The 24,025-nt window shown below is 55.4% G+C and overlaps 7 protein-coding genes across 16 annotated transcripts; 3 read left to right on the top strand and 4 right to left on the bottom strand.

Moving 5' to 3' along the window:
* Nucleotide 1: 1 nt before the first annotated feature.
* On the bottom strand, nucleotides 2-1,550 carry KVP17_000090 (uncharacterized protein; the record flags this gene model as incomplete). Of its 2 annotated transcripts, XM_068516162.1 has the most annotated exons (4): nucleotides 2-232; nucleotides 261-819; nucleotides 848-1,078; nucleotides 1,105-1,550. In XM_068516162.1, the coding sequence occupies 4 exons, from the start codon at nucleotides 1,548-1,550 to the stop codon at nucleotides 2-4; spliced, it is 1,467 nt and encodes a 488-aa protein (XP_068377919.1). The 2 variants fall into 2 exon arrangements, with proteins under 2 accessions (XP_068377919.1, XP_068377918.1); XM_068516161.1 differs by having other exon boundaries at nucleotides 138-819.
* A 448-nt stretch (nucleotides 1,551-1,998) lies between these two features.
* KVP17_000094 (uncharacterized protein) lies at nucleotides 1,999-2,466 on the top strand (the record flags this gene model as incomplete). Of its 2 annotated transcripts, none has more annotated exons than XM_068516179.1 (1): nucleotides 1,999-2,466. In XM_068516179.1, one exon carries the CDS (start codon nucleotides 1,999-2,001, stop codon nucleotides 2,464-2,466), a length of 468 nt encoding a protein of 155 aa, XP_068377928.1. The 2 variants fall into 2 exon arrangements, with proteins under 2 accessions (XP_068377928.1, XP_068377929.1); XM_068516180.1 differs by having other exon boundaries at nucleotides 2,011-2,466.
* A 163-nt stretch (nucleotides 2,467-2,629) lies between these two features.
* Nucleotides 2,630-3,625, top strand: KVP17_000089 (uncharacterized protein; the record flags this gene model as incomplete). The annotated part of the gene is made up of 1 exon (XM_068516144.1): nucleotides 2,630-3,625. One exon carries the CDS (start codon nucleotides 2,630-2,632, stop codon nucleotides 3,623-3,625), a length of 996 nt encoding a protein of 331 aa, XP_068377917.1.
* A 73-nt stretch (nucleotides 3,626-3,698) lies between these two features.
* KVP17_000096 (uncharacterized protein) lies at nucleotides 3,699-5,239 on the top strand (the record flags this gene model as incomplete). Of its 2 annotated transcripts, XM_068516218.1 has the most annotated exons (2): nucleotides 3,699-5,155; nucleotides 5,185-5,239. In XM_068516218.1, the coding sequence occupies 2 exons, from the start codon at nucleotides 3,699-3,701 to the stop codon at nucleotides 5,237-5,239; spliced, it is 1,512 nt and encodes a 503-aa protein (XP_068377933.1). The 2 variants fall into 2 exon arrangements, with proteins under 2 accessions (XP_068377933.1, XP_068377932.1); XM_068516217.1 differs by lacking the exon at nucleotides 5,185-5,239 and having other exon boundaries at nucleotides 3,699-5,159.
* A 32-nt stretch (nucleotides 5,240-5,271) lies between these two features.
* Nucleotides 5,272-16,678, bottom strand: KVP17_000088 (uncharacterized protein; the record flags this gene model as incomplete). Of its 4 annotated transcripts, XM_068516123.1 has the most annotated exons (10): nucleotides 5,272-7,509; nucleotides 7,538-8,650; nucleotides 8,680-9,713; nucleotides 9,742-12,069; nucleotides 12,096-12,218; nucleotides 12,248-13,563; nucleotides 13,592-15,586; nucleotides 15,615-16,012; nucleotides 16,041-16,448; nucleotides 16,475-16,678. In XM_068516123.1, the coding sequence occupies 10 exons, from the start codon at nucleotides 16,676-16,678 to the stop codon at nucleotides 5,272-5,274; spliced, it is 11,157 nt and encodes a 3,718-aa protein (XP_068377916.1).
* Nucleotides 16,679-16,707: 29 nt separating this feature from the next.
* KVP17_000093 (uncharacterized protein) lies at nucleotides 16,708-19,356 on the bottom strand (the record flags this gene model as incomplete). Of its 3 annotated transcripts, XM_068516176.1 has the most annotated exons (3): nucleotides 16,708-18,802; nucleotides 18,831-19,319; nucleotides 19,346-19,356. In XM_068516176.1, the coding sequence occupies 3 exons, from the start codon at nucleotides 19,354-19,356 to the stop codon at nucleotides 16,708-16,710; spliced, it is 2,595 nt and encodes an 864-aa protein (XP_068377925.1). The 3 variants fall into 3 exon arrangements, with proteins under 3 accessions (XP_068377925.1, XP_068377927.1, XP_068377926.1); XM_068516177.1 differs by lacking the exon at nucleotides 16,708-18,802 and having other exon boundaries at nucleotides 18,827-19,319; XM_068516178.1 differs by lacking the exons at nucleotides 18,831-19,319; nucleotides 19,346-19,356 and having other exon boundaries at nucleotides 16,708-18,753.
* Nucleotides 19,357-19,456: 100 nt separating this feature from the next.
* Nucleotides 19,457-24,025, bottom strand: KVP17_000091 (uncharacterized protein; the record flags this gene model as incomplete). Of its 2 annotated transcripts, XM_068516169.1 has the most annotated exons (3): nucleotides 19,457-19,868; nucleotides 19,896-23,082; nucleotides 23,121-24,025. In XM_068516169.1, coding segments are annotated over 3 exons (4,504 nt in total), but the record flags the coding sequence as incomplete, so codon positions are not given. The 2 variants fall into 2 exon arrangements, with proteins under 2 accessions (XP_068377920.1, XP_068377921.1); XM_068516170.1 differs by lacking the exon at nucleotides 19,457-19,868 and having other exon boundaries at nucleotides 19,892-23,082; nucleotides 23,121-23,799.

Here is a 24,025-nt window from a genome sequence, read left to right as displayed (position 1 = left end):
ATCAGGCCGCTAAGCTCTCTGCCATAGTCTTCATGTCCAACTTCAGCCTCATATTTTCTAACTGCAACTCGTAGAACATTCGTTCCCATTCGTCGGCCGAGACACAAGGCGTCAGCCGCTGGGAGAAGAGGCCTGGCTTACGTGTTTGGGGGACCTGAAACACCTCCTCCTTGCTCAGCGCGTATTTTTTCACCAAGTAGGCAACGACAGCTCGTTTTTCCTGGATCTCGCGCTGTGTCAGCCGGCCCAGAGAGGCTCACTCGCAGTCTCGCCTCCAGGGAGCAGTCCTGGGAGGGAGGCGGTCTTTCGAACACCAACACCTCGCTGCTTTCGCTAGTGCGTCGGGAGAGCGACCTACTCAACTGGCTGAGTTCCTTGGTGATGCGCGCGTTCTCCAGCTCCTTCGCTTCCAGACAAGCCTGCAGTTCCTGCGTCACAACCTGCAGGCCTCGTAGCTCCTGCTTCAGCTGCTGGGCGCTAGAGGCAGAGGTGAGGTCCACCTCAGCCTCTATCCATATGTCCAGTGTGTCCTCTCGCCTGAGGTCTTTGGGAGTGTCAGTGAGGGGTTCAGGCGTGCAGATTTCGGCGGCAACCGAAGTTTTAGATCTAATCAGAGACAGCTCCTGACTCAGACCTTGAAAAGCGCATCTCCATTCGTATGCCATGCCTGCCGCAGTTGTAGCTTCGTCCAAACTCAATTTCTGGTTGTCGGCCTCCAGCTGCAGCTGCGCGCATTTACGCCTGAGTTCGCCCACGCAGATACCGAAACCGCGAAGATCCTCATTCTCCTTCTGCAACTCCAACAGAGACCAGTTCAGGCTGAATGCCAACTACAGGTTAGTCTCACTGTTCCAGCTGCTGAGTTTGCCTTTTCAGTCGTTCCTCCAACTTCTTGATGATCTTGTCTTTCTTATTCAGTAAGCACGTCTGCTCTTTTAAAGTCCGTTTCTTGCTGGTGGCTTCTTCCTCCAACCGTTCACACTTCTGGAGCAGGTTCAAATCGTTGCATGGAGGCGCCACCAGGCCATTCTCGAGATTCCTCTGGTGGCCCAATTTCTCACGTAAAAGAGAAGCCTGCCTGTGAGTATTCCTCCGAAGTCTCACTCTTCGTGTGCAATGACCGTTTGCATTCTTTCCTCCTCAACGCATCGCGCCATATCCACCACTCGTTGTCGCAGGCTAATTTCTCTGTCAAGTTCCTCCTCCATCTGTGCCTTCTCGTCCGTCAGCCTCGCGACCTTCGAGAAGAGGCTCTCCCTCTCTTGCAAAAGCCGTTCAAGCGATTCCCGTTGGATGGCTGCGTCTCGATCGACCTCAGAGTTGAATCCGAATCCTCTAAGTAGTCTATTGGCCTGCCCCGATACGGAGACCATGTCGGTCTGAAGCCGGACACACCGCTCTTCCAGCACCGCATTCGCAGTGCGCAGCTCCAGTATACGGCGAGTCATCCCCAGATGCTCCGCGTCACTAACTACCCGAAGCCCCTGCCGCTTAAACTCCGCGGTCTGCGCGATCTCCGCCTGTCGCTCATCCACCATGGCCACCAGCATCTTGTGGGGTCGAGCGTGCTCTACATATCTGCAATCAGCTCTCGGGGCACAGGTTGGAGGTGGCTCCCCCACTTCCGACAGGCCAGGGGTCTCGTCGCATTCCACAGGAGTGAGGGATTCTACTGCGGTGTCGATAGGCGTTACTGGCACTGGAGAATCAGGACAACATGGTCTCACGATTGCGCAGGTTGTTGTCTGGTTGAATAATGACGATGGTGTAAAGTTCAACGATCTCCACGATCCCAGAAGCTTCGCCGACATAGTCGGCACATCCTTGATGCTGACTGCTGGACGTGTAAAGTTCAATGATCTCCACGATCCAATAAGGTTCGCTGACATAGTAGGCACATCCGTTCCAATACACTCCTTGATGATGACTGCTGGAGGATTTCGCGACCTTCGATTTGGGAGTCGTTTCTTCGCCATACACTAAGATAAAGTCGGATTAATGTTCCCTTCCATGGACGAGGAGCAGATTGGCGACATGCTAGCGCAGTTGCCGCCTATTGTGTACGGCCACGGTGTGCCAGTGGACACTGACGTGTCTCGCTGGATGACGCTGTATCCAGCATACGTCGACAGCACGAAGTCGCGGCCCCAGGGCCGCCGAGTGGGCCGAGAGGACGCTGTGGCCGATCCGACATCGCAGGAAGTGGCAGAGGCCTTAGAAGAGTTAGGCGCCCCTCATGTGTGGGAGAACAAACACTATTCCCGAGACTTTCTGCAAGAGGGGCGATGCCGAGTAGATGTAACCAGGATGGCACTGAACGTGACAGGGAACAAGAAACGAGCGCTGCTACGAGAAATAGGTCAGAAGATTTTGGTGCTGCGGGCTGTGAGGGAGGCAGAAGCCGCTGAAGCCGCCAAGCGCAAACCAGCACCCAAGTCCAAGCTTAAAAAAAAGAGACGTGACTAATTCGCGAAAAGACGTTATGACAGTGATAATAGACGTTGGATCTGGCTTTATAAAAGCGGGTCTCGTAACTGATGACACGCCGAGGTGCGTGTTTCCGACGCTGGTTGGACGACCACGGAGACGTTATGCTCACCTCTACCCCGGAGAGCCTTCCTTTGTGGGAATGGACGGCGTGAGGCTCCGCAACCACATTTCCTTCGCTCACCCTGTGGACCACGGCCATGTTGACGATTGGCTGGACATGGAGGACATATGGAGCCATATATATCTGCAGGAGTTGGCGATCGAAGACCAGAGCCAACACCCTGTTCTGGTCACTGTACCGCCTCGCGTCTCCAGGTCACACAAGCAGAACATATTGGAGGCGTTCTTTGAGTCTCACGACGCACCAGAGGTGTCGCTGGGAGTGCAAGGGCACTTAGCTCTCTATTCGCATGGGAAGACCTCTGGCTTAGTTGTCGACGTTGGCGAAGGCGTCACGCAAGTCGTCCCGACTATACTGGGATGGCATGACAGCCACTCTCAGCAGAGGTCGGATTTCGGCGGCTGCGAACTGACGATGTACCTTCAAAAGTTGTTGTGCGATCGGGGCTACAAGCTGACAACACGGGACGACTACGAGTATGTCAGAATCATTAAAGAAAACCTCTGCTATGTGTCTCTCAACCCTGTTGAAGAGGACCCTGCCTCCTTGCGTGCTGAATGGCAGCTGCCCGATGGCGTGTCTCTGAGCTCTGGGCAGTCGACCATTGAGCTCGATGGTGAGCGATTCTACGCGGCGGAGCCGCTGTTCGAGCCTCGTATTGTACAACGTGAGTGTCCCGCCCTAACGGAGCTCATATGGCAAGCTATCAATGGGGTGGCGATGGACCACCGGAAGGACATGCTGGAGAACATCATCTTGACTGGAGGCACCACGCTCCTCCCCGGTCTACAGGAGCGGGTAGCTAAGGAGCTGCGCTTGACTGCGCCTGAACAGGCGCGGGGCATAGTAAATGTGTCAGGTCACGAAGGGGAGAAAAGGCTATTCGCAGTGTGGCAAGGCGGCCGGATCTACTGCGAGCCTGCCGTTAGAGACGCACACGCGTCTAGGTGGGTGTCGCGTGCGGAGTGGGAAGAAGAAGGCGCCAACGTCGTGTCGAGGAAGTTGCGTGAGTGAAAGTAGGTTTTTTTATGAATGCTGTCGATGCATCATTGTCGCCACGATACTCCCAAATAAGTAAATAACTGCCATGTCTGCTTTGGATTCACGAGACCCAATGTTTGACTCCATGGACGGGTCACTCCCCTCGCGCACAGGGTTCGACGATCGTCACGATATGGTCACCACAAACTCCACAGATCTCAGCCGTCTCCCACGTGTGCCACAGATGGGCCTGAAAGAATTTGTTACCAAGATCACTCCTCTCATCCGGGAGTACTTCGTCTCTCGCAACGATGAGATTGTTTTTGAGAGTCTCAAAGAGATGGATTCGCCTCACTTTCACGACATGTTCGCTCTGAAGCTGATCCGTATGAGCTTTGATCAGAACGATCAGGTGCAGGTTCAAGTGCGGGCTCTTCTGACTTTGCTGCATGATGCGAAGCTTATCAGATCGGACCAGCTGCTGAGGGTTTTCGAAAAGCTAGTACAATCGTGTGAGGATTTGGCGCTAGATGTTCCCGACGTTCCCGACCGGCTGGTAACCTTTGTGGAGGACGCGTGCGGTGACGCGGTGTTGCCGGAAGCGTTTGTGTCTAAACTGCCTGAGGATTTCTTCAAGATGATCAGTCCTGCTCTTAGGGCTGCCAACCCTATGATAGACAGCCAACAGGACAAGCTGCACTCCTACAAGGTGGCGTGCCAAGAATTTTTCAGCAAGGACAACGACTTCTTCCACTGTGCGACTGGTCGCGACGCCGCGGACCTTTCGGAAGTGTTCCTAACTCAAGAGGCCACAAATCCTCTCTTCCGCCATGAATTCATCCGGATCCTCATATGCATGACCATATCGAAGCCTCGCCGCACCAAAGACATGGCGGCCCACACGCTGACGCTGCTGATGGAGAAGGATTTGATCACCACGCTTGACCTAGAGGTTGCCTTCGCTCGGTTAATCGGCCGTGTGGAGGACTTGCGTCTTGACGACCCTGACGCGTCCCTTGTAATCTCAAAGTTCCTGGCGAAGGCCATTGTGGACGACGTTGTACATCCTGGAATTGTTTGGGACTACTACCGCCTCCACCTCGGCGGTCGCGAGGGCATGGAGGTCCTAGCAACCGTTCGACGGTGGTTGGTTGATGAGCGTGTTACGCCTTTGGGGCTTGAAGAGCGACAGAAACCACTTCTTATGGAGCGGTTTTGCAAGATCTTCGAGGATGGGTATGACCCGGCTGTTATGCCGGCAGCCCAGTTCCGAGGACAACTACGGGACAGGATTTTCGCGTACTACGACGACGGAGAGTTGGACGAAACTGCTGATCACATCATTTCGCTGGACCTGTCTGCTGAGCAAAGGGCGGAGTTGGTTCGTCGAGTGCTGGCGTTCTCCCAGGAGCGCACAGAGAAGGAGGAACGACTTTCGCTGGCCCTATTATGTGGGCTGGTACGCAGTGAGACGCTCAGCCATGCAGATGTGTCTGCTGGCGTGCTTCAGCTAAAGGACATGATGGTAGAGATCGTCTTGGATTGTCCAAGGGCACAGGAGAGGTGAGTAATGACGGTCGTTAAACACGCAGAATACCCAAACTCTTACAGGCTTTGGAAGCAATGGGCCTTTATAACTCCATGTGAATTTGAACGTCATGCTCTCCAACCGCTCTCGCTCATACTCTCCAACCACTCTCACTCAGTATTGATACCTGGGCTGCCGCTGCACGTGCCTTGGCCAGCGCAGCCATGACTGCTTGGATGGTCGCTGGGTCCTCTGCCGGCACATGTCGAAAGCTTCGACCCAGCTCGTCCTCTTCCAGTTCGATCAGCACTCCATTGCTGCGAGCGTAGACTGTTTTGATATTGGATACCTTTAGTCTCCAAAATACCTTCGCACGACCATTGGCCCTTTTTTCCAGCGCTGTAGGCGATTCGTTGCTGTCGGAAAACGGCGTGTTCGCGTGCACCTGACCAGCCACCACCACGATCGATTCCGTCTGCTTCGCAGGTTGCGCCCCGCTAGCCGTCTGCTGAGCCGTATCCGTCGAGAGGCCGTTACACATGTCAAAGAAGTAGATGGTGCGCGGGTAGATGCAGAGAGCAAGGAACTGCGGGCTCCTCATGTTTTCCCAGCTCAGCAGCGGGATGTAGGTCACGAGGTTACGGTAGCGGTTGTTCCCCAAAGTTTCACGAATACGAGCTTCGAGGAGGACGTATGGACGGACCACTCCTAGGTCTCCCCACAGCATTCGAGGTGGACGCCTCCTGGTCACCCGATTCTTCTTGGCGTCCGATCCTATAGCCTGAAGCTCGTGTCTGAGACCTGACACCACGTCCGATATAGCCTGACCGAACTTATCAACCGGCTTGACGAGCGTTCCGACCATTCCCTTTCCAAGACCTTTGAAAAACCCGGTGATACCGTCTCGGTTGGCACCGCTGACAGGTTTCCTGACCACATCCAGGAAGGACATCAATCCCTCAGATACCTCCGATCCAGCAGATTTGACACCGTCTTTCAGGCTCTGGTTTCCGCGATTCACTCGCTCTCGTTGGCGTTGATTGATATACTTCGAATCAAAGGTGAGGTTGGAGAACATAGATCCCACCCCTTCAACTACAGTGTCGGTGGCCTGAAGTCCCATTCCGAATGTACCTCGCAGGAAGTCGACAGGCAGCTGAGGAATCGACACAAGCGACGAGTATCCCAGTAACGTGCCCACAGACGCTAACACCTCCTTCTGGTAGTTGTCACGAATGGTCTCGAGTAGCTGTGGAAAAGTGCCTACAACGAGATCCTCCGGCTTCCACACAAACCGTTCAAACTCCAATGGTGCCGCTCTTAACTCGAGATTGTTATTGAGCACCAAAATCTGCAGGCCTATCCGAAGCACATCCCCCAGAATCGGCAGCTGGTCGAGATTGAAAGAGCACCAAGTACTGACTCCAATAGGTGACAGAGTTAGGCGGTCCACATAAAACAGCAGCTGATCCGCGGGTGGTTGGAAGTTAACATCTAGCGGTGCATCTGTCCACTCGTTCAACACCTCTGCGGCTCGTAGAACGTAGGTGGAGCTGCGCCGAACATCCTTCGCGCGAGAAACGTCTTTGAACCACTCCGTCAGGCTCGAGAGAGTTTGCTGGTCGAAGTCAAGCTCTATCGTGTCCATCTCCAGTGTCAGACTGGAGATGTACACGTTTCGCGAGGTGGGTTGCTTTCGCTCACAAGTCAGGACGAGCGCTTGTTGTTCCAAGGAGTCTACCCTTTGTTTTGGTTGCGGTAAAACCAGTTCTTCAGCACCCAGAGTGGGTAGGCTGCCTGTCGGCAAGGCATCCAGTCTCTCGCGTCGAACACCTGTGCCTGCGTTACACAGAAGCACTGACCTGGTGAAGGTATTTTGCATGTCTGCTTGGAAGTCCAAAAGCTTGAACTTCAGCGTCTGAATGTCCTCAGAGGAGAGAACGTGACCCGCCAGTTGTGTGAGCTCCACATATACGACTTCTTGACTTTGCTTTTCCGAGATCAGGCTCACTCCGATCTGAACAATTGAGAGATCAAGTTTGTACGACGATTGCCGAATCACCTCCAGATAAGCCGGCCGCGTTACCGGCAACGGAAGGCACATTGTGCTCTCCCCGACAGGCTTTCGGCGAAGGAATGAGACGCCGCGGTCTACGACCTTCAGACGCGTCCCGGCCCTCTGCACATGTTGGAAGTTGAGCTCTTTGGGTGTGACACAGATGAGGTGGATGTCACCACGGAATTCGTGACTGACCGTCACGGCAGAGTAAATGCTTCCGCTTTCCACTTTGATATCAGTGCTCTCCATGCTTTTGTTCACTCGGTGGAATACGATCCGGCCATTTCGGGGCGCTGACTCGGTTTCCGAGATCCAGATACGGAACTCGATCTGAGTCAACAATCGACTAAAGACTCACCCCTCGGTCTTGCTGCCCTTCTGGGTCCCCCCAGCATACATAGGAACTGGTCATGGGTAGGATGCAGAAGTACAGCGAGTCAGCCGACCGGTCTAGTCGCACGGACTCGCCACAAGGCGACTTGGGGTAGCGGAAGGTGAACCCGCAAGGATTGGCAGCCTCGCGGTCTTTGGTGAAGGTACGTACGAATGTGCTCAGTCCATAGCAGTAGTTGGAAATGATCACTGTGCGAGGAATGAACGTGGCATTGTCGACTGTAGGGGGGGCCGGCGGAAGAAGAATGCTCCGCGCGTCAGGTTCGGGTTCTGTCATGAAGGGGTAGAAGCTGGTCAGAGAGTCGCTCTTGTATTGGGCAGTGCTTGCGGGAGCGAGACCAGGGCCAGGACTTGTTTGCAGAGACTCCAGGTCCTTGATCGTTAACGATCTCAAACCCCTTTCTGAGGCGACCTCGATAAAGAAGGCCCGTGCCAGCCCAGTCTCCTGATTCACGAGCCCAACCACTGGTGTCCCGATGAGCAGTACGGGGCTAATGGGCTGCGACCACGTCAAGTTGGCGCCGCGGATGGTGAACTGGAACGTGGGGTATCTCCTGAAGTAGGCGTTGCCGTCCTTGTCTACAGTCGCATACTGTTGTGACCTCGTCCACTGCAGGGCGGCAGATGAGTTTGGAACGAGTCCGGGCGGCAGCTGAGCGTCTCCCATGAGCCGCAGCAGTACCGTCCCCTTGGGAACTCGGTTCGTGACCAGGATGTTAGGAATGAGCGAGGTCACCTTGCAGTTCTGACCAGCAGTGTCTCCCTCATGGATCTTCTGCGTATGCAATGAGAAGCTGTGGAGTGTTTCTGGTGGGATAATAGTGTGGCACTCCCGGAAGCCCTCCTGGATTGGGATCGACGCCGAGAAGCTCTTGGGCTCGCGGCGCTCGGCATCCGCGGCCCCTGCCTTCTTGTCTAGCGTCAGCGGAATACGGAAGTCCACCTCGGAGTCTGTGACTGGAAGCCCAAGGACGAAAACGTTGTCGAATTGAGGAAACTGCACCACCTTCTTGAAAGGCCGAATCTGCTTACCCGTCCGGTCAACGAACCATTTTGGAGCGCTGATCGTCACCGCGAGCTGCGTGCTTATTACCGTCTGCGACTTACCATGCTGCTTCCGCTGAGACAAGCCACCTTCGCGTTTCTGTGGACCTGCGTTGACATGGTGAACTCGCCGTGCCCAAAGTTCTGCTGGTTGCGCACTCCAAGGAAGAAGGAGGAGGCGGATTGGTCGTCTGCCGGTGGCGCTTTCACCACGAAGACTGGCGACCACACGCAGTTGGTCACTACGTTCTGCGGGAGACGCACTCGAATATGGGCTTCCACGGTGGCGAGGACACTAGTTTGGTTGCGTTTCTTTCCACTCTGCACCTGAACGTCTCGGGGAACATAGTTGAAGGCGATCATGCTGCTGAGAGGAGGCAGACGGTACGTTGTGGGACACGTCATCATTGGTTTCGTGTCGGTAACACCCTGTTTGGTGGACAGCGCCTCCAGCTCCAGCGGCATCGGAGAAGCGTTCACCAGCGTAAGTGCCGGATAGAGCGTCAAATCCGTAACTATCGCCTCCGACGGGGGACTTCTTTTCTTTTCGGAGACATTCGCCAAGAGACAGCATGATGACTGGGCCGGGTCCCGATCGAACCCTGGGAATTCGCATTTCACCGTGGACGTGACGGACTGCTGAGAGTCCGACTCCATGTACGTGCAGATTGGACTGCTCCAGCCGGAGGTGGTGTCGTATGGCTCAACGAAAAAGCCTACTTCAGGGTCGGGCACGTCGGATTGCTTACTTTGTCTAAACCACATATCGGAGGAACACCAACGAGCAGGGCGTACCGTCATTCGAACGTAGTTGTCTTCTATGAAGGCCGATTGGGGGACAGAGTACATGTAGCCAGAAGGCAGGAATCCCGTGAAAGGACCTTCTGCATCCCGGTCGAGTATCTCGTCGGTGAATATGGTATTGGAGCTCCTAGGATAGAACGACCTTTCAGGATCCACATCCACCACCTCTGAGACCGTTTCGATAGGAACCATACGGCCTCCTTTGTCTAGAATCATGATCGGTTCATTGTCGGTGTTGAGGAACATGATCTGAATGGGAACGAATGACCGATTGAAGACGCGAACGCCCGTGGCTGTGTGGCATCTCCCACTCGAACTTACTGATGAGGAACAATTTATACGTGGGGTGCGGGGAGAGGACCTCTCCAACGACCTGATGAATGACAGCTCCGTTCCCTCTAGCAGAGGCAAACCGCAACGCCTTGGAGGAGGCGCCTTCGTGGTAACCTTCAATCACCGAGGCAGGCAGGGATGACGACTCAGTGGACAGCACTGACATCTTAGAAAAGGGAGGAGTCAGCAGTGCACTGGAAACACGGTCGAGGGATACGATGTTCGCTTGGCTTCTGGCGGGCACATTCGCGAAGAGGGGAGGGGGAGCATCGGCGAACGTCACTCGGGAGTGGCGCTTAGCCATCATCGCCCTCTCCACCTCAAGTCGGCGTTTTTCGTACTCCTCACCCTCCAGCCCCTCCAGGTGCCCCGCCACCTCATTGAACGGGGGCACCACCACGCACATTGTTAGGTGGTTCGGGCGTCCCTCGCCTGTCATCAGCGAATCCAGGTCGTGTACGTTTCCGGAAGGTTGCAGAGTGACGAATCCTTCGAGATGTTTACAATCCGAGTCTTCAGTTATCGAGAACATGTGAATCCGGAGCCCAGAAAGGTTGATTGCTCGAAAACTGGGTCCTGTCGTAAAGTTATCGACTCGCCCTGCGCCGGAGCTCTTGGACGGACTGAACGTCGGAGCATTGTCCAGAGGACGCTTATGCAGGTTGAAGAACTCCCCATGGGTTGCAAGATGCAGGTGAATACCTCGGGGCTTGAGGTGGGTCCTGCTCTTCTTCGTGGGAGTCGGAGGACGATGCAGGTCATCCAATAGCTTCGGAATAAAGTACGACACCAGCTTCACAAACGATGGAGTGATGTTTATAAGTATCGGAGTGCTCGCTCTGAAGTTGATATCCTTAGCAGGAGGATTGGTGGGTTTGCCATCCGGCCTTTTCACCATCAACAGATGCCTCATATCCGGAGATCGGCGCGTATAAACGAAGCTGAACTCCACCTTCTCCATGCACGGTTCCCACTCACTGGACCTGCTATTGAGGTATTCCACGTCAGCGAGAACTCTATCGAAATTATACAGGGTGGTGCGAGGGCCCCAGGCTACAGAAAAACGGTTCATCTCAAGCCTCGACCTCACCACAGGGTTGACCGTGACGGCGTCGTCGAGCACAACGAAGACCACGGATGGCATTTTAAAGTCGAAGCGGTAGCAGCGGAGCACTTTGAGGCCGACCTGACGTGCGGGATCTACGTTTCCCACAGGCTCCGAGCTCGCCCCCACCGCCGGCAGCGTGGCAACCGACGAAGAGGGCACGCCTGATGTAGAAGAGCACTCGAGATCGTCTATCTGCGATCTGAGGAGCTCAGCCACGTCGTCGACGGTTACGATGGTGGGAGCCGTTAGACCACCGCTGACTGATGGCGTGTCTGTGGCGAATGTGGTCAACGCCTTCAGCAGGATTCCCAGGTCAACAGTGCAGAGACGGACACGAAAAGCGTCCATGACCAGAGACACACGCAGCAGGTTGACCAAGTTGCTCTGCCGGTCGTGAGCCGTGATACCCATGGTTGAGTAATCCTGGGCACTCCATTTTATCGGCATGTCGCACCCAGCGTTGGAGGTTTGGAACCGTTCACGTCGCAAACCAGAAGACGGAGCGGACGACAGGGAGCAGGGCTCGCCTCGCGGCTGTGTTTGGGCCTGTGCCGGTGAACTGATGGTAGTGGAGTGGCCACAGCCCTTGACGTTCACGGACTCAGACAGTACTACTTGCGATGACGGAACCACCACAGCCGAGCGGCATTCGCCAGAGTTGGACGCCACGACGTCCAGGCGACAGATGCGCGTATTCTCCAGGTCGATTCGATGGTAGACCAACCTCCCGTAAACGTCCATCATGAGGGTGAATCCAAAGTCGCAAAGGAGCTGGATTACTGGTGCTTCAGGATTGGAGTTGGAGGTATAGAGACGGAAGACACCTGAGAAAATGCTGACGTCCATGATAAACGGCACCGCCGCTGGAAGGATATCCCGGATCTGTACATCGACACTGTTCAAACACGGCGGAGGTTTGGGAAAGTTGCGCATGGTAGATTGTTGCCAGCACGAGAGTACCCAATCCACCAGGTCGAGCGTGAAGACCATCAACACGCCCACTACAGGCTCAACCACGTCCAGCTTAATGAATGTTCCAACCGTGGACCCCCAGAGGCATATTTGGACAGCAGACCCACAGGGTGTCGGAGCCTCTCGGAAGTGGCGCAGAAATTTACACAAGTCCGGCAGCCACTCGAAACAAGGGGGGACGTGCACCATGTTGGCGTAGAGCTCCCTCTGCAGCTCGGTGGGTGTGACGGGCGATTCTGTGTCACGCGGCATGGAAACTCACTCATCGGCCGGTCGGCGGTGTGGTCTCCCTGCGAAGTGAGGAAGGTCGAGTAGAGGTTCTGGGCTTCCCGTTTGTCCTCCACGTTGACGGAAGTGCCTGACAGTGTGAACGCATACGTGGTGTCTGTGTGAGGGCAGATACGTGCATCTCACAGAGATAGTGAGTCTGGACATCCACCAGAATTCCTATCTTGTCAATGATCAGTTCTCCGACGGGCCGCTGGCCATCAGCCAGCGCAAGAAGTCGGACGGATGGCACCGTCATGTTGACGGAGTAACGCGTTGGGGGGGTCTTGCATATCAGTTCCGGGTCGGAAAGAGGGCCTGTCGTTCGTTGGTTGGCGCTGGGATCGTAATTGGCTCCTGTGAAATTCTCGTTGATGACGTTCAGTAGCATCGTCACCGACTCCCTCGGCAGGCTCAACTGCCACTCCGTGCTGATCAAGTCCACGCAGTAAAGGTCGTCACGCGCTACTACGGTCATGCTCAGCACGACTTCATTCAACAGGCGAGTGTCTGCAATCGACACTGAAAGGCCGTTGATGTCGAGCAACGTGAAAGGCACCAGGGCGCCTTCGTCCATCCGAATCGCGTTTCCGCATTGCAGGGTGCCGAGGTCGAGCTCCATGTAGGGGTGCTGTAGCAGTTCTGGTTGCGCGGTTTGCTTAGTGGTGGCGAACCCAAAGCCGCAAATCGTTGCAGTCTCATGGTGGAGCTTCTTGTTGGGGTACAACGCCCTCCACTGGGGAATGACCTCCGGTTTTCGTGGTAGGACGAAGCATGGCGACGCCACTGTGATCTCATAGAGAATGTACTTAGGCGTGAGTTGAGCGATATTTCGCGCTTGCTGGTACCCGGACACCACGAAGGCATCCAGAAAGCCGTCCTGGAGGTATGTCAATATGGACATCGTATCGGCGTGTGAGTAGATCCACACGATTTGGGAGAACGATCCACGGACCGCGCTGGAAAGGTAGCTATGGGCGGTGGAGTAGACTTTCACGTCGAAGTGGACGAAGGACTTCGACGACGCCTGCCGGGGTGAGACTATGCACCGCCCGTGGTGGTGCACGGAAAACCAGTCGACGTTAATGTTGCAGAGCAATTCGTCGGTGGTGAATCGTCGAGCTCGGACCATCAGGTCCTGCACAGTCATCCGTAAACGGGCAGTGTCCTCTGACCAGAAGCTCATGCAGAGGGAGGTGAACTGCACAGAGAGGCTGAGAAGGCATTGGTCAGGCAGCTCCTCTGCTTCGAGGGGGGGGAGAGGCTTGTTTGCATCTAGACCCATGGCCAATTCTGGCGAGTCTACCACAGGCGCTTCCGCTATGGTGACGACTTCCTCAATTTCCAGCGGGGCAGTGTCTACTAGCGCAGCCCGTAAAGCGTGCCCTACTGCCACGCAGTCTTCGACGACTGCCAGATCCCAGAACACCTCAACCGGCGAAAAAACAACGAGAACCTCCGTGCTGCGTTTGTGGAATTCTCAATACTCACTGCTGGACTGCTCCCCGAGTTGCCGGTGTGTGTGTGATGTTCACTCCAAGTGAGTCCTCGATGTACTCCTGCGCCTCAAAGAACTCATCCTCCTCAGGCGAGCTCTCGTGTGAGGCAAACTGCGATTGGAAGTGGCGGTACACGCTTCTGGGGTGAGTGAAGGTGGGGTCGGTGTTGTGAAGGGAGACGACCAGCACGGTTTCCATGGCAGGATTGATCAGCAGCCAGCGATCTTCGTGTAATGAGACCTGCAGAGAGCCATCGTTGTGCTTTGCCACGTCACACTTCAAGCCGTACATTTTGAACTGCACATGCTCCACAAGGGCGTCGTCATACAGGCACACTTCCAAACTTTGAATGGAGAACTCAGCGCTGAGCGCGTTGGTTTGGGAGACAGGGCCCGCGAGGCCTGCGAGGTACTGGGGGTCCTTGACGTCGGAAGCTTGTCGCGTCTGCTCCGTTGACCAGGACGCAAAGATGCGAGGCACACCTCGTAGAGCAGTGATAGCGGCTGGCGACAGTGAGGCTCTGAGCTCCTTGATGCTCCAGCGGAGATTCAGAGAGACGCCAGGTGAACACCGGCCGTTTAGCGTCATGCTGATCGGCTCTATCACAGAGAGAGGCGGGAGATTGCGGGGGATGATTTGCACCGAGGTCTGGCTCAGCTCCACCGCGAAGTCCATGTCATCTAGGCAGGCGTTCGGACTGGTTGTGAGGCGACACACACCGAGCGATATCTTCGTTGCCGACCCGTCCCTTAGGCGAACATCCACTACAGGGCCCGAAAGGTCTACGTTGAGGTAGATGTACGCCTTGGACTCATGGTTGCGGAGCAGTTTCACTGCCCGCTCCTGCAAGTCCTCGTAGAAAAGTGTGTTCTCCAGAGCGTCTACACGCAAGGCGGCCTCCTCCGCGACCCGCTGGTCCGTATCCGCGTCCATGTCCTCGAGTGTGAAAAAATGTGAGGCGTCGAGTGATTGGAACGCGCTCATGCTAGACGCTACACTAAAAAGGGCAGCTGGACTGGCCATTTTTTGGGGGACTGGCGGAATGAGATCAGCTAGCGTCATCATGACGTCCTCGGTGATCTTGCACGTGAGAGGCGGAAGTGTTAAGGCCACACTGAACCGAGTTTCGTTTGACGCTAGTGCATCTGAAGTGATTGAGATGTTGGCCGTGCCCGGTTGTAATTGCACGAGAGGCTCGCTTAGCAGTGTTAACTCCAGAGTCTCCATTTGAGCCGTGAACGACCAGTCCTCCTGCAGTCCTTTGGTTCGGCCGACCCGGAACACAACCTGACTGTGGGTGCCGGTAACCGTGAAGCCCATGACAGGCTTCCCGAACCGCGGAAGCCGCAACGACGGCGTTCGGGTGAGAGCAGCGACGTCCAGCGTTGTCGACGCTACCGTCGGCGCGGCAGAACTCGGAGGAGACTCCTCAGTGGTGACGCGCGATATGCCAGCAGACGCGGGAACGCTGTAGCTTAAGCGGCGACCTCTGCAGGCCTCGGATGCCTGCAGCCAAGAGGAAGGGGCTGTGTAGGACCCTTCCTCTAAAATGAACACTGCGAAGCTCTCAAGCGAAAATGAGAGATCGACTTGTTTTGGACCCTCCGAGACATGTTCCACGAAGTCTACCTCCTTCAAGGCCTCGTCGTAGACGAAGTCCAGTTCCGCTGCTGTCAGTGCGGCCGAGTTCTGCGCCGATGGTAACCACGCGAACCAACCTCTTTGCTCTGGCTGCTGGCGACGTGCAACCTTCTCGAGAGCTTGCCGCACACGGTATTGCCACAAGGCTAGGTTTCTAACGCCCACGACATCTAGCAGGGCACGGAGTCGATCCTCCTCCGTGGACAGCAGCGGCTCGTTCTCGTGATCCAATTCGGAGCGCAGCCGCTTGGCGAAGAGAGTGGAGAACTCGTCCTGGGTGGCGGAGATCCCTTCGGGAGTGAGGTTGACGAGATATGCCTTCCGAAGAAGCAGCGCCTGCTCAGATCTGTCTCACATCGACCCTTCGCTCTTACGTTTTGGCTCGCTCGCTCTCTCGGTAGAGCAGCACCAGCTGCTTGAATTGGAAGTCGGACAGGTTAAGCCCGGAGTACTGCGTCTGAAAATCCACATGCATGGTGTAGTAGGCCTTAACCGCGTCGAAATTGACTTGCAAGGATACCGTCAGCGGCAGAAGAACGGGCACCACCCAGCAGTTGTCGTGGCCTATCATCACCTTCTCCGGAGTGTTGGCGGTTCCCAGGCCCTTCGCAATGCGCAACGTTTCGTGGCTCGTATCCAGCTGGGACAGCAACAAGGACATCAGGTCCTCAGTCACTTTTTCGCGATCACTGCTGCCAGACAGCAGCGTTGCCAGAATATCTCTGAAGGCGCCAGGGCCTTCTGGATGTCGGCCAGCAAAGATTGACAAATCCTGCGTCAGAGAAGGTACGGTGCCCCACCTCACTGCAGAGGAGTTTAAACAACTGCTGCGTAGATGCCTCAGCTTCATCTTTCGGTCTCCATCGTTCGTCTGTGGACTTGATCTCCAGAGACTCGAAGTGCGCCCCGATGAGTAACCCTGACGAGTCATCCAGGTAGACGAATGTAACATCCGACACGTCCAGCTGCGTATCCATCATGAAACGATTCGCGAGGGACAGGGCCCAGCCGGTCTGGTTCGAGTCCGCTTCCCGTTCAGCCAGCTTCTTCTCTCTGAACTGGACTCGCAGGTCCTTTGCGGACCTGGCCCTAACTAGGGTCTCCGCGACGGATTCCTCAGCCGACGATCTCGGTCTGCAGATCACTTGTAGACCCTCTATTCGAAGTTGAATCGCATACTGCCGACGCACCCAAAGATGCCAGTTGATCTGTGTGGAACCCCGCACATCCCTACGTGCAGTGTGAGCCGGTCAACCTTCCCGAACACCATCTCAGCAGGCAAGCCTAGCACCTGGGCTAGCTCACGCTTGCATATGAGATTTGAAAGTTCGAGGTGGCCTTTGAGTATTCCAACATTGATGTTGTTTGTGTCTGCCAGCCCGTCGAAGTAGGGGGACACGTAGCTGGACAGCAGCTTGGCTGCGATGGCTTCCCACATTGATTGATTTCGGGAAATAAGTCTTGCAGCTAAAACGCATCAACCCAATTCTCATCAATAGGTTCATCGCCCTCCACAGCTTCGATACTCTCATCTTCATCATGCTCGGACTCGCTCTGGTAGTTCTCCTGGTCGTCAGCGTAGACCTCCTGCACAGGCACCAGCGGCGGTTCTAGCTGTCTGCCAAGCAATGCGTCCCAGTCGAAGCCCGAAAAGAACGCGTGACTCTTGATGTCTTTGGCTCCCCCCAGACTGCATCCCAGGCGAAACTCAGGGAGCCGGCATAGCAGCCCCTTAATGAGCTGAACGCCAGCTTCGTCCTGGACGAATGAGGGGAATGTGATTTTGGCAGTGAGGATGCTTTTGAAGATACCCATGTCGTCATCATCGGAAGAATCGAAGGGCAAGGGTCCACAGAGAAACTCGTACATCATGATGCCCAGTGACCAGATGTCAGCCGCTTGAGTATAACCCTTGCCCAGCACCACCTCCGGAGCCATGTACTGCGGCGTTCCAACCAGCGTGTAAGATCTGTCGTAGATCTTCTTGGCGCAACCGAAGTCGATCAGCTTAATGAAGCCCTGACAATCTAGTAGCACGTTCTCGGGCTTCAGGTCGCGGAAGGCGATGTTTCGTTCGTGTAGGTACTCGATCGCTAGAAGGATGGAACCTGTGTAGAACTGGGCCTTGGGTCTATCGAGGATCTCAAGTACCCGCATCGCATCATAGAGCTCCCCGCCCGTGGCGAGCTCCGTCAGGAAGTAGATGAACTTCTCGTCCTTGAATGTGCGGACCAGCCTGACGATAAATGGATGGTCGTTTTCAGACATCAGCTCTCTTTCGCGGCTGATCTGGTTTTGCTGTCGAAGTTTGATGACCATCTCCTTCTTAACACACTTCAGCGCGTAGCGTGACCCCGTAGGTCGATGGCGCACAAGCTTCACCGTCCCGAAAGTACCACGACCTGCAACGCGTACGGTGTCCAGGTCGGAGAACACGATTCGAGTATCCTGCAGCCGGATGCGCTCCTCCAGATGCGATAGCATAGGACCTCGCATGATAGACAGAAACACCTCCTTGTCCACTACCCACAAGTCTGTAGAAGGTGCCACAGCCACGATTGTAGCGGTGCGGGGCTCATCATACAGGAGGGCCCTCTCACCAAAGTAGTCATTCTTGCCCATTGTTCGGAGCTTCTGGCCGTTCTTTAGAACAATTACTTCACCGCCGCGAATGATGAAGAATCGACTACCCACCTCTCCTTCGGTGATGATGACGTCACCTTTTCGGTAGGAGGCCTCCTTGAACGCCTTAACGAACGAGTAGATCTGCATCTGACTCAGGTACCTGAAGATGTACATCTTGCGAATGAGTTGTATCTTCCGGTTGAACTCGAAGGTCTCATCAACGTCGCTGCTCCCCAAGCACGCTGCTAGCGCTCCTTGGGTCAACAGCGCGAGCTTGCAGGCAGATATAGAGTCTACGCGATGCATGAAGGGCTTGTGGGGGCTGAGAACGTACTCTCCTCCGAACGGCATGCCTCGCTCGCGTCGCCCTACCAATCGGCCCTCTAGTGAAACGAGCACGCTACCCTCTAGCACTATGAAGCACCGGACTCCTCTTCCGCGCAGCTCGCGGTCGACGATGGTGTAGTTCTCTGGGAAGTCCTTGATTACCGTCGCCTTCAGCAGCGAATCCATCTGGTCAGAAGTGAATTGGGAAAAGACTGGGCTATTCTGCAAAGCGATGACCTCCATATTGCGAAACAGCACGTGTTGCAGGCTGCCTAGAACGGTACGCAGCAGGTCCCTGCCTATGCAGAGACAACAAACATGGCCAATGCTGGTGATGGACGCGGACCGCGGCTCATCGTAGAGCAGTGCGCGTTCTCCAAAGTAGTCACCCTTCTTCAACTCTCTGACTAGCTTGCCCTCGATGGAAACGCGAGTCTCTCCTTCTTTAATAATGTAGAGCTGGTCGCCTGCTTCTCCTTCCGTAATGATATTCACATTGCCCTTAAAGGTCTCCAGGACCAGAGCATTGGTTATCATTGACTTCTGACTATCCGTTAGCATCTCGAACAGGCGGATGCTCTCCAGAAACTGCCGGTTCTCCGCGAAGTTTCTGAGTTCCGTTTCAGTTTCCGACTCACTTGCTGCTCAATTGCTTCAAGATATTCCGAAAAGTGGTTCGTTGTACACCCCAAACACCACCCTTGGTTAGGGCCTTCACGGTGGCGCTCCGTGGTGTATTGTGAATCAGGGCAATCTCGCCAAACGCTTTGCCCTTTTTCATACAGTTTATCGCCTTGCCGTTGATAGAGACTTCAAACTTTCCCGAGTCAATGATAAAGAAATAGGATCCAAGACTTCCCTGCTGGCAGACCACGTCACCCAAGATGAATACGAAGTACTCCATTGCATCGCAAAGGGCCAAAATCTCCGGTTCCTTCAGCGTGGAACAGACTAGATTACCTCGTAGCCCTGACATGATCAGATTCCGGTCTGACTGCGTCTTTTTCCGCTTGGTTTTGTGACTGTCAATCTCGAGTTCTTGGCCAACGACACCCTCATCGAGAATCTGCTGGTATCGACCGTCATGCTTCTCTTTTGTCGGCTCCGTATCGATTTTCGTGTCGGTGCTGTGTAGAAACCGACCTCCTCTCACCTCGGTGGCATGAGCAAGTCTGAGTCGATTAATAACAACAATTACGGATTCGTCACCGCGCAAGCAGCTCAAACCCCAACAAGAGTTTTGCCAGTTACACATATCACTCCATCACCTGTCGCCTCTAGAATGGTGTCTTCGGTTCCGCATGTCCGCTTGTTGTGATCGGTGACTTTCTTCTTTGTAGCGGCTACGATTCCGAAAGCCTTTTTCCTTCCACCAGTTAATCAGATTCTTGCATAACGGTTCCCGCTGGGTCCACATCTGGAAACAATCGAACCCTATGTAGATGGAGTCTTGGTATACCTTTGGTCGATGAGCAAGATCTTCTGGGGTCTGGGGTGGCACGCAGACCAGAACCGCCCTCACGCGCATACTTTCGGGTGGGTGGCTGGAGTCCAGACAGAGACCCCAAAGAATCCGGGCTGATGAGGAGCTCACCATTGCACATTGCTGTTTCTGCTGTTCTACCAGACTGTCTGCTAGCGCGGAAGGTGTCACGCAGGCAACGAAGTTCTTGTGTCTGTGTGACCTAGTCCCCCACTCTCACCGTTTCAGTTCGTCCAGGTTAGTCAAAAGACAGCTTGAGTAGGCTTCTAAGATTTCGTCAAGCGATTTGTATACCGTGGGGTCGTCTCCGAGCCAGAGCTCCCGTCCGACGCCCCCAGTCTCATACCGATCCTCACGTATCTGCACGAGCTTGTACGTGAACGGGTCATTATTCGTTTTGATGAGGATGCAGAGTTTTGCTTTGGAGTCAGCGCAGAACCAGGTGCACCCCACGTCAAGCTCGGGGCTCCTGAGCGACTCGATTGCCTTCGGCAGGACCATCCGACAGAAAGCAGGGTGATTGACCACTCGGTGCCGTTTGCTCGCGGCCATCTCTGACGAGACCTGAAGCGCTCGAATCGCCGCCCTTGACGCGAACGTTACATCGAAGGACCACAATGCTGACATCTCTGCCGCCGAGGCCACGTGCGGCCGGAGGCATGAGAGGTTGAACTCTTCCCGGGTTCGACTCGTGGAGATGTTTGCCTTGAACTCGGGCACAGAGGCAGTGCGACCTTCACTCGTCCGGCCCAACGTAGGGTCGCACATGAAGGTCTCCGACATTAGGTAGGGAGGACTGACTTCCACCAGACGGCAGGGCAGTACGACGCCCTCTGGCAGGTCTGGCTCGCGGTCGCGGCTCAGCGGGAAGTCTCGTAGTGCGTCGTAGTAGTCCACCACCTTCACAGGAAAGAAGTGCGGCATGAGCGAGGCAGTCATACTCCTCTCGTACGCGCTCTTCACCTTGATATAGGACTCTGCACACTTGTCGAAGGATTCCAGCGCTTCACCAAGGCAGTCCGCGAAAACCATATGCTGGGCTGGCGCTCTCCACGACCAGCGAGAGCCGCGGAAGGGACGCTGCAGTTCGGACTTTACGAACTGCAGATACGGCAACATCCGTGGGCTGCCTCGCTCCTCCAGTATGCGGGCGTAGGCGTCCAGGTCTAAATCGTCCAGCGGCTCGCTGTTCTCCAGGATGTCACGGATGGGGTCGCTGCTATCCGGGTCGCAGGCGTCTCGGCACATCTTCGACGCGACTGCTGCGCTCTCGATGGGGTGGATCCGACAACGGTCGATAAGCGGCTCGTCCTCACCTCCGTTGATGATGAAACTCGAGGCGGCGTTGAAGAAGACGTTCTCTCCCAAACACGCGACGTTTTCGTCAGTGTCCTCAGCGTTGCCCAGCAGAAGACTCTTCCGTTGCGTGATGTAGTGGTAGGCTACCTTCGAGAGCAGCTCCTGCGCCTTCCTCGGCCCAAGCCCAGGAACGAACTGGAGCAGGACCTGCTTGAACTGGGCCTGTCGCAAACTGGCAAGGTCGACTCCAGTACGGGCCACCATGGACACCACTACATGGCACATCTCCTCTGCAAGTTTGTCCCTTGGGACGGCGGATTGAAGTGGGTGCAGAGGGAGGTCGACAAGTCTATTTCGCTGTGGATTCGAGTCCCACAGGGACAGGATCGTCTCTAGTGGCCACTGCAGGTGTCTCGCCACCGCAATAGCGTAGAGCTGCTCCACGGTGTAGTTGCTCTTCTCCTCCGTGGAGAACATTTGGCTGTTCACACTTAGCTTGGGAACGTCACTCAGGCTCCACACCACGTCGAACTGAAACTTCTTCTGTTTTATTCTTGCCCGGGCCACGACGGCCGATTCGAACACTTCAACGGTCTTGTGGTACTCCGAGCACATCACAGCCACCACGTCAGGGTGCGTGCGCGGATTCTTCATGAATTTGATAAGTCGATTCATGTCCAGTTGCGAGTGTTTAAGGTCATGGACGTCCTGCTGGCGCTCCGAGCGCAAGGAACTTCCGTCCTTGGCGTATGCTTGAGGACCGCGAGGCGTTGCGTTGGGGTCTAGCCAACGACTTGCCGGCAGCAAGTAGTCTAGCTCGAACGACGTCTGCATCACGCCCTTACGGTCAATGAGCACAACGTGAATGCGGTTGGTCTCCGTTTCAGGAACCATGACACAGACTTTAGGTGACTGGACTCGTTCGACGTCCTCACTTTCCTCATCGTCGGTGAAGTCCTCGGATCCCGAGTCTTCCTCGTCCTCACTGTCGAGTTGGCGAAACATGGATCCGTCAGTTCGCGCGTACGGGGCCACGTTCATACGCCAATGCAGCTCGCGATGGCAGAGCTTCGTGACGTGCAACACTGCCTTCTTCAGAAGCAACGCCTTAGCCTCTCGTCGAAACACTGGCAGCATCTCCTTCTCGAGAAGCCGCTTCACAATCATAGTTTGCGCATCTCCCCAGCCGGGTCCCGGCACGCAGTAGAATGAGACTATAAGATCCGTCAGACGAGTGATCTCACGCGCGTCTTCACGGTCACTGAGGCTCTGCTCTTCAGCTACGGTCGCCCTGTCCTTGGTGGACAGCGACTGGGTGCGGTTCTTGTACTCCGCCAATTCCACCTGCGGCGGTTGCCAAGGAGGAGGGCTGCTGGCGTCACAAGGGTGAACAGTGATGGAGCCGTAGCCCTTCTCCTCACAATGCTGCATCCAGAGGTAGAGTTCCTTCGCCTTGTGAAGCTCCCTCTCGAAGTCCAGGATCTGCCGCCGGTATGCTACGTCCGACGTCGACTCCTGCACCGGAGGGTCCCACTGAGGCAGAGTAGGGTGAAGAAGGGACATCAGCGACTTCCTGAACACACGCATTGCTTGCCACGTATCCTTGGACGGGTCTATGGTGGCCTCTCCCTTGGTCGTTGTGGTAAACGAGACGGAACAGATGTCACGGAAGTGAGCTCGCAGCAACTGTCGGACTCGTGGGCGCACTGCCAGTCTCCGTGCTTCACTGAAAATCATAGCGTCAAAGACACGGGATTCCGTGTCGAAGGGACCTGTAATGAACTGACGACACCAGCCCTGTACCGCCTCCATATTTCTACCCGGCAGCTGCGGTGCATCAGGCGCGTAATGGGGCATCTGGCCGTCAAACCGACTGGAAGGCCGTAGCGCCACCTCCAGGTTGGCCTCGAAGCACTCTGGAGACAGGAGGTAAGGCCGCCAGGCCTCCTGCACATTGCAACGGTCAGCGGCAGCAATGACATCCACGTTACTAGGGGCGCGCCTTTTCTTGCGACCGGTGGCAGTAACCGCGGCCTGGTCTTGAGGTTGGTTCAGTAGCTGGTCATACTGCAGCACCACCCTAACGTCGTCGACGTCCTCCTCAGTATCTGGAAAAGGTAACTGTGAGAAGATGTGGCAGACCTACCGAATGTTTCAGACAACCCGACGTTCGGGCGTAGTGCTCGCAGTTGCTGGCAGATGTGGGTGTAAGAGTCGTGTAATCGGTGCCATTCAGCGTCCAGCTCGTAAGTTTTCCAGATGCTGTCTTCTGTGAGTGGCGGCATCAGAAGGTGGCCCTTATGCATCACGATGACAGGCACCTCTAAGAACTGCTTGAGGATGAGGTCCAGTACGAGTAGTACCTTCTCCTGCACATCTTGAGCGACGCTTTTGTTCTCAGGAAGGTACGTTACCACGTCGCCAAATACAGCCTCATAGCGTTGGCGGACTAACGCCTGATCGAAGACTTCAGGCATAGATTCCTGCAACCTCCCGCTAATCCACTGAGCCTCCTGCTCCATAGACGCAAAGGTCACCTCCAGATTTCTATGTGCGAACCGCCTTTGGTAGCGTTCAGGCATGTCCTTCGATCTAATCTGCACATCAGACTCCAAGAGAAACTCCTTCGCCAACTCCGCTGGGTCAGCCAGCATCTTACTGGCGCCCTCGTCGGTTGCCGCCCTCGTCTCCAGAGCCTCCAAATCCTCTGCGCCGCCCACAGAATGCCCAAGCATCACGAAAACTTTACGTAAGTCCCCAAAAAGCGACTCTACAAGCGCCATGGACTCCGAGGAGATGCCGGCGGTAGGATCTCCGTAGCGCATCTGGCTGTCACCCTCCAACCACACGTCTCCCTTCTCGGCGTAGTCCTCGTCGGCGAAGAGCTCTGCGCCATCTTCAGAGTCCGAGTCGCGCTTTTTCAAACGACCTCTGCTTTTGACGGGCGCTGATGTTTCCGCGTTCTCTCGGATGAGGTCCAGGTCGTCATCATCTAAGTCATCCGCCAGGCTGCCGGAGTCGTCACTGAGGCAGTCACCCTCGTCATCGACG

Source organism: the organism of the source record quoted next (assembly GCF_019968985.1).
Source record: "MAG: Porospora cf. gigantea B chromosome Unknown PgB_NODE_167_length_31881_cov_142.362, whole genome shotgun sequence".
In the NCBI taxonomy this organism is placed as follows: domain Eukaryota; phylum Apicomplexa; class Conoidasida; order Eugregarinorida; family Porosporidae; genus Porospora; species Porospora cf. gigantea B.
The sequence above is the reverse complement of the archived record's forward strand: the minus strand, read 5'-3'. Positions and strand labels throughout refer to the sequence as shown.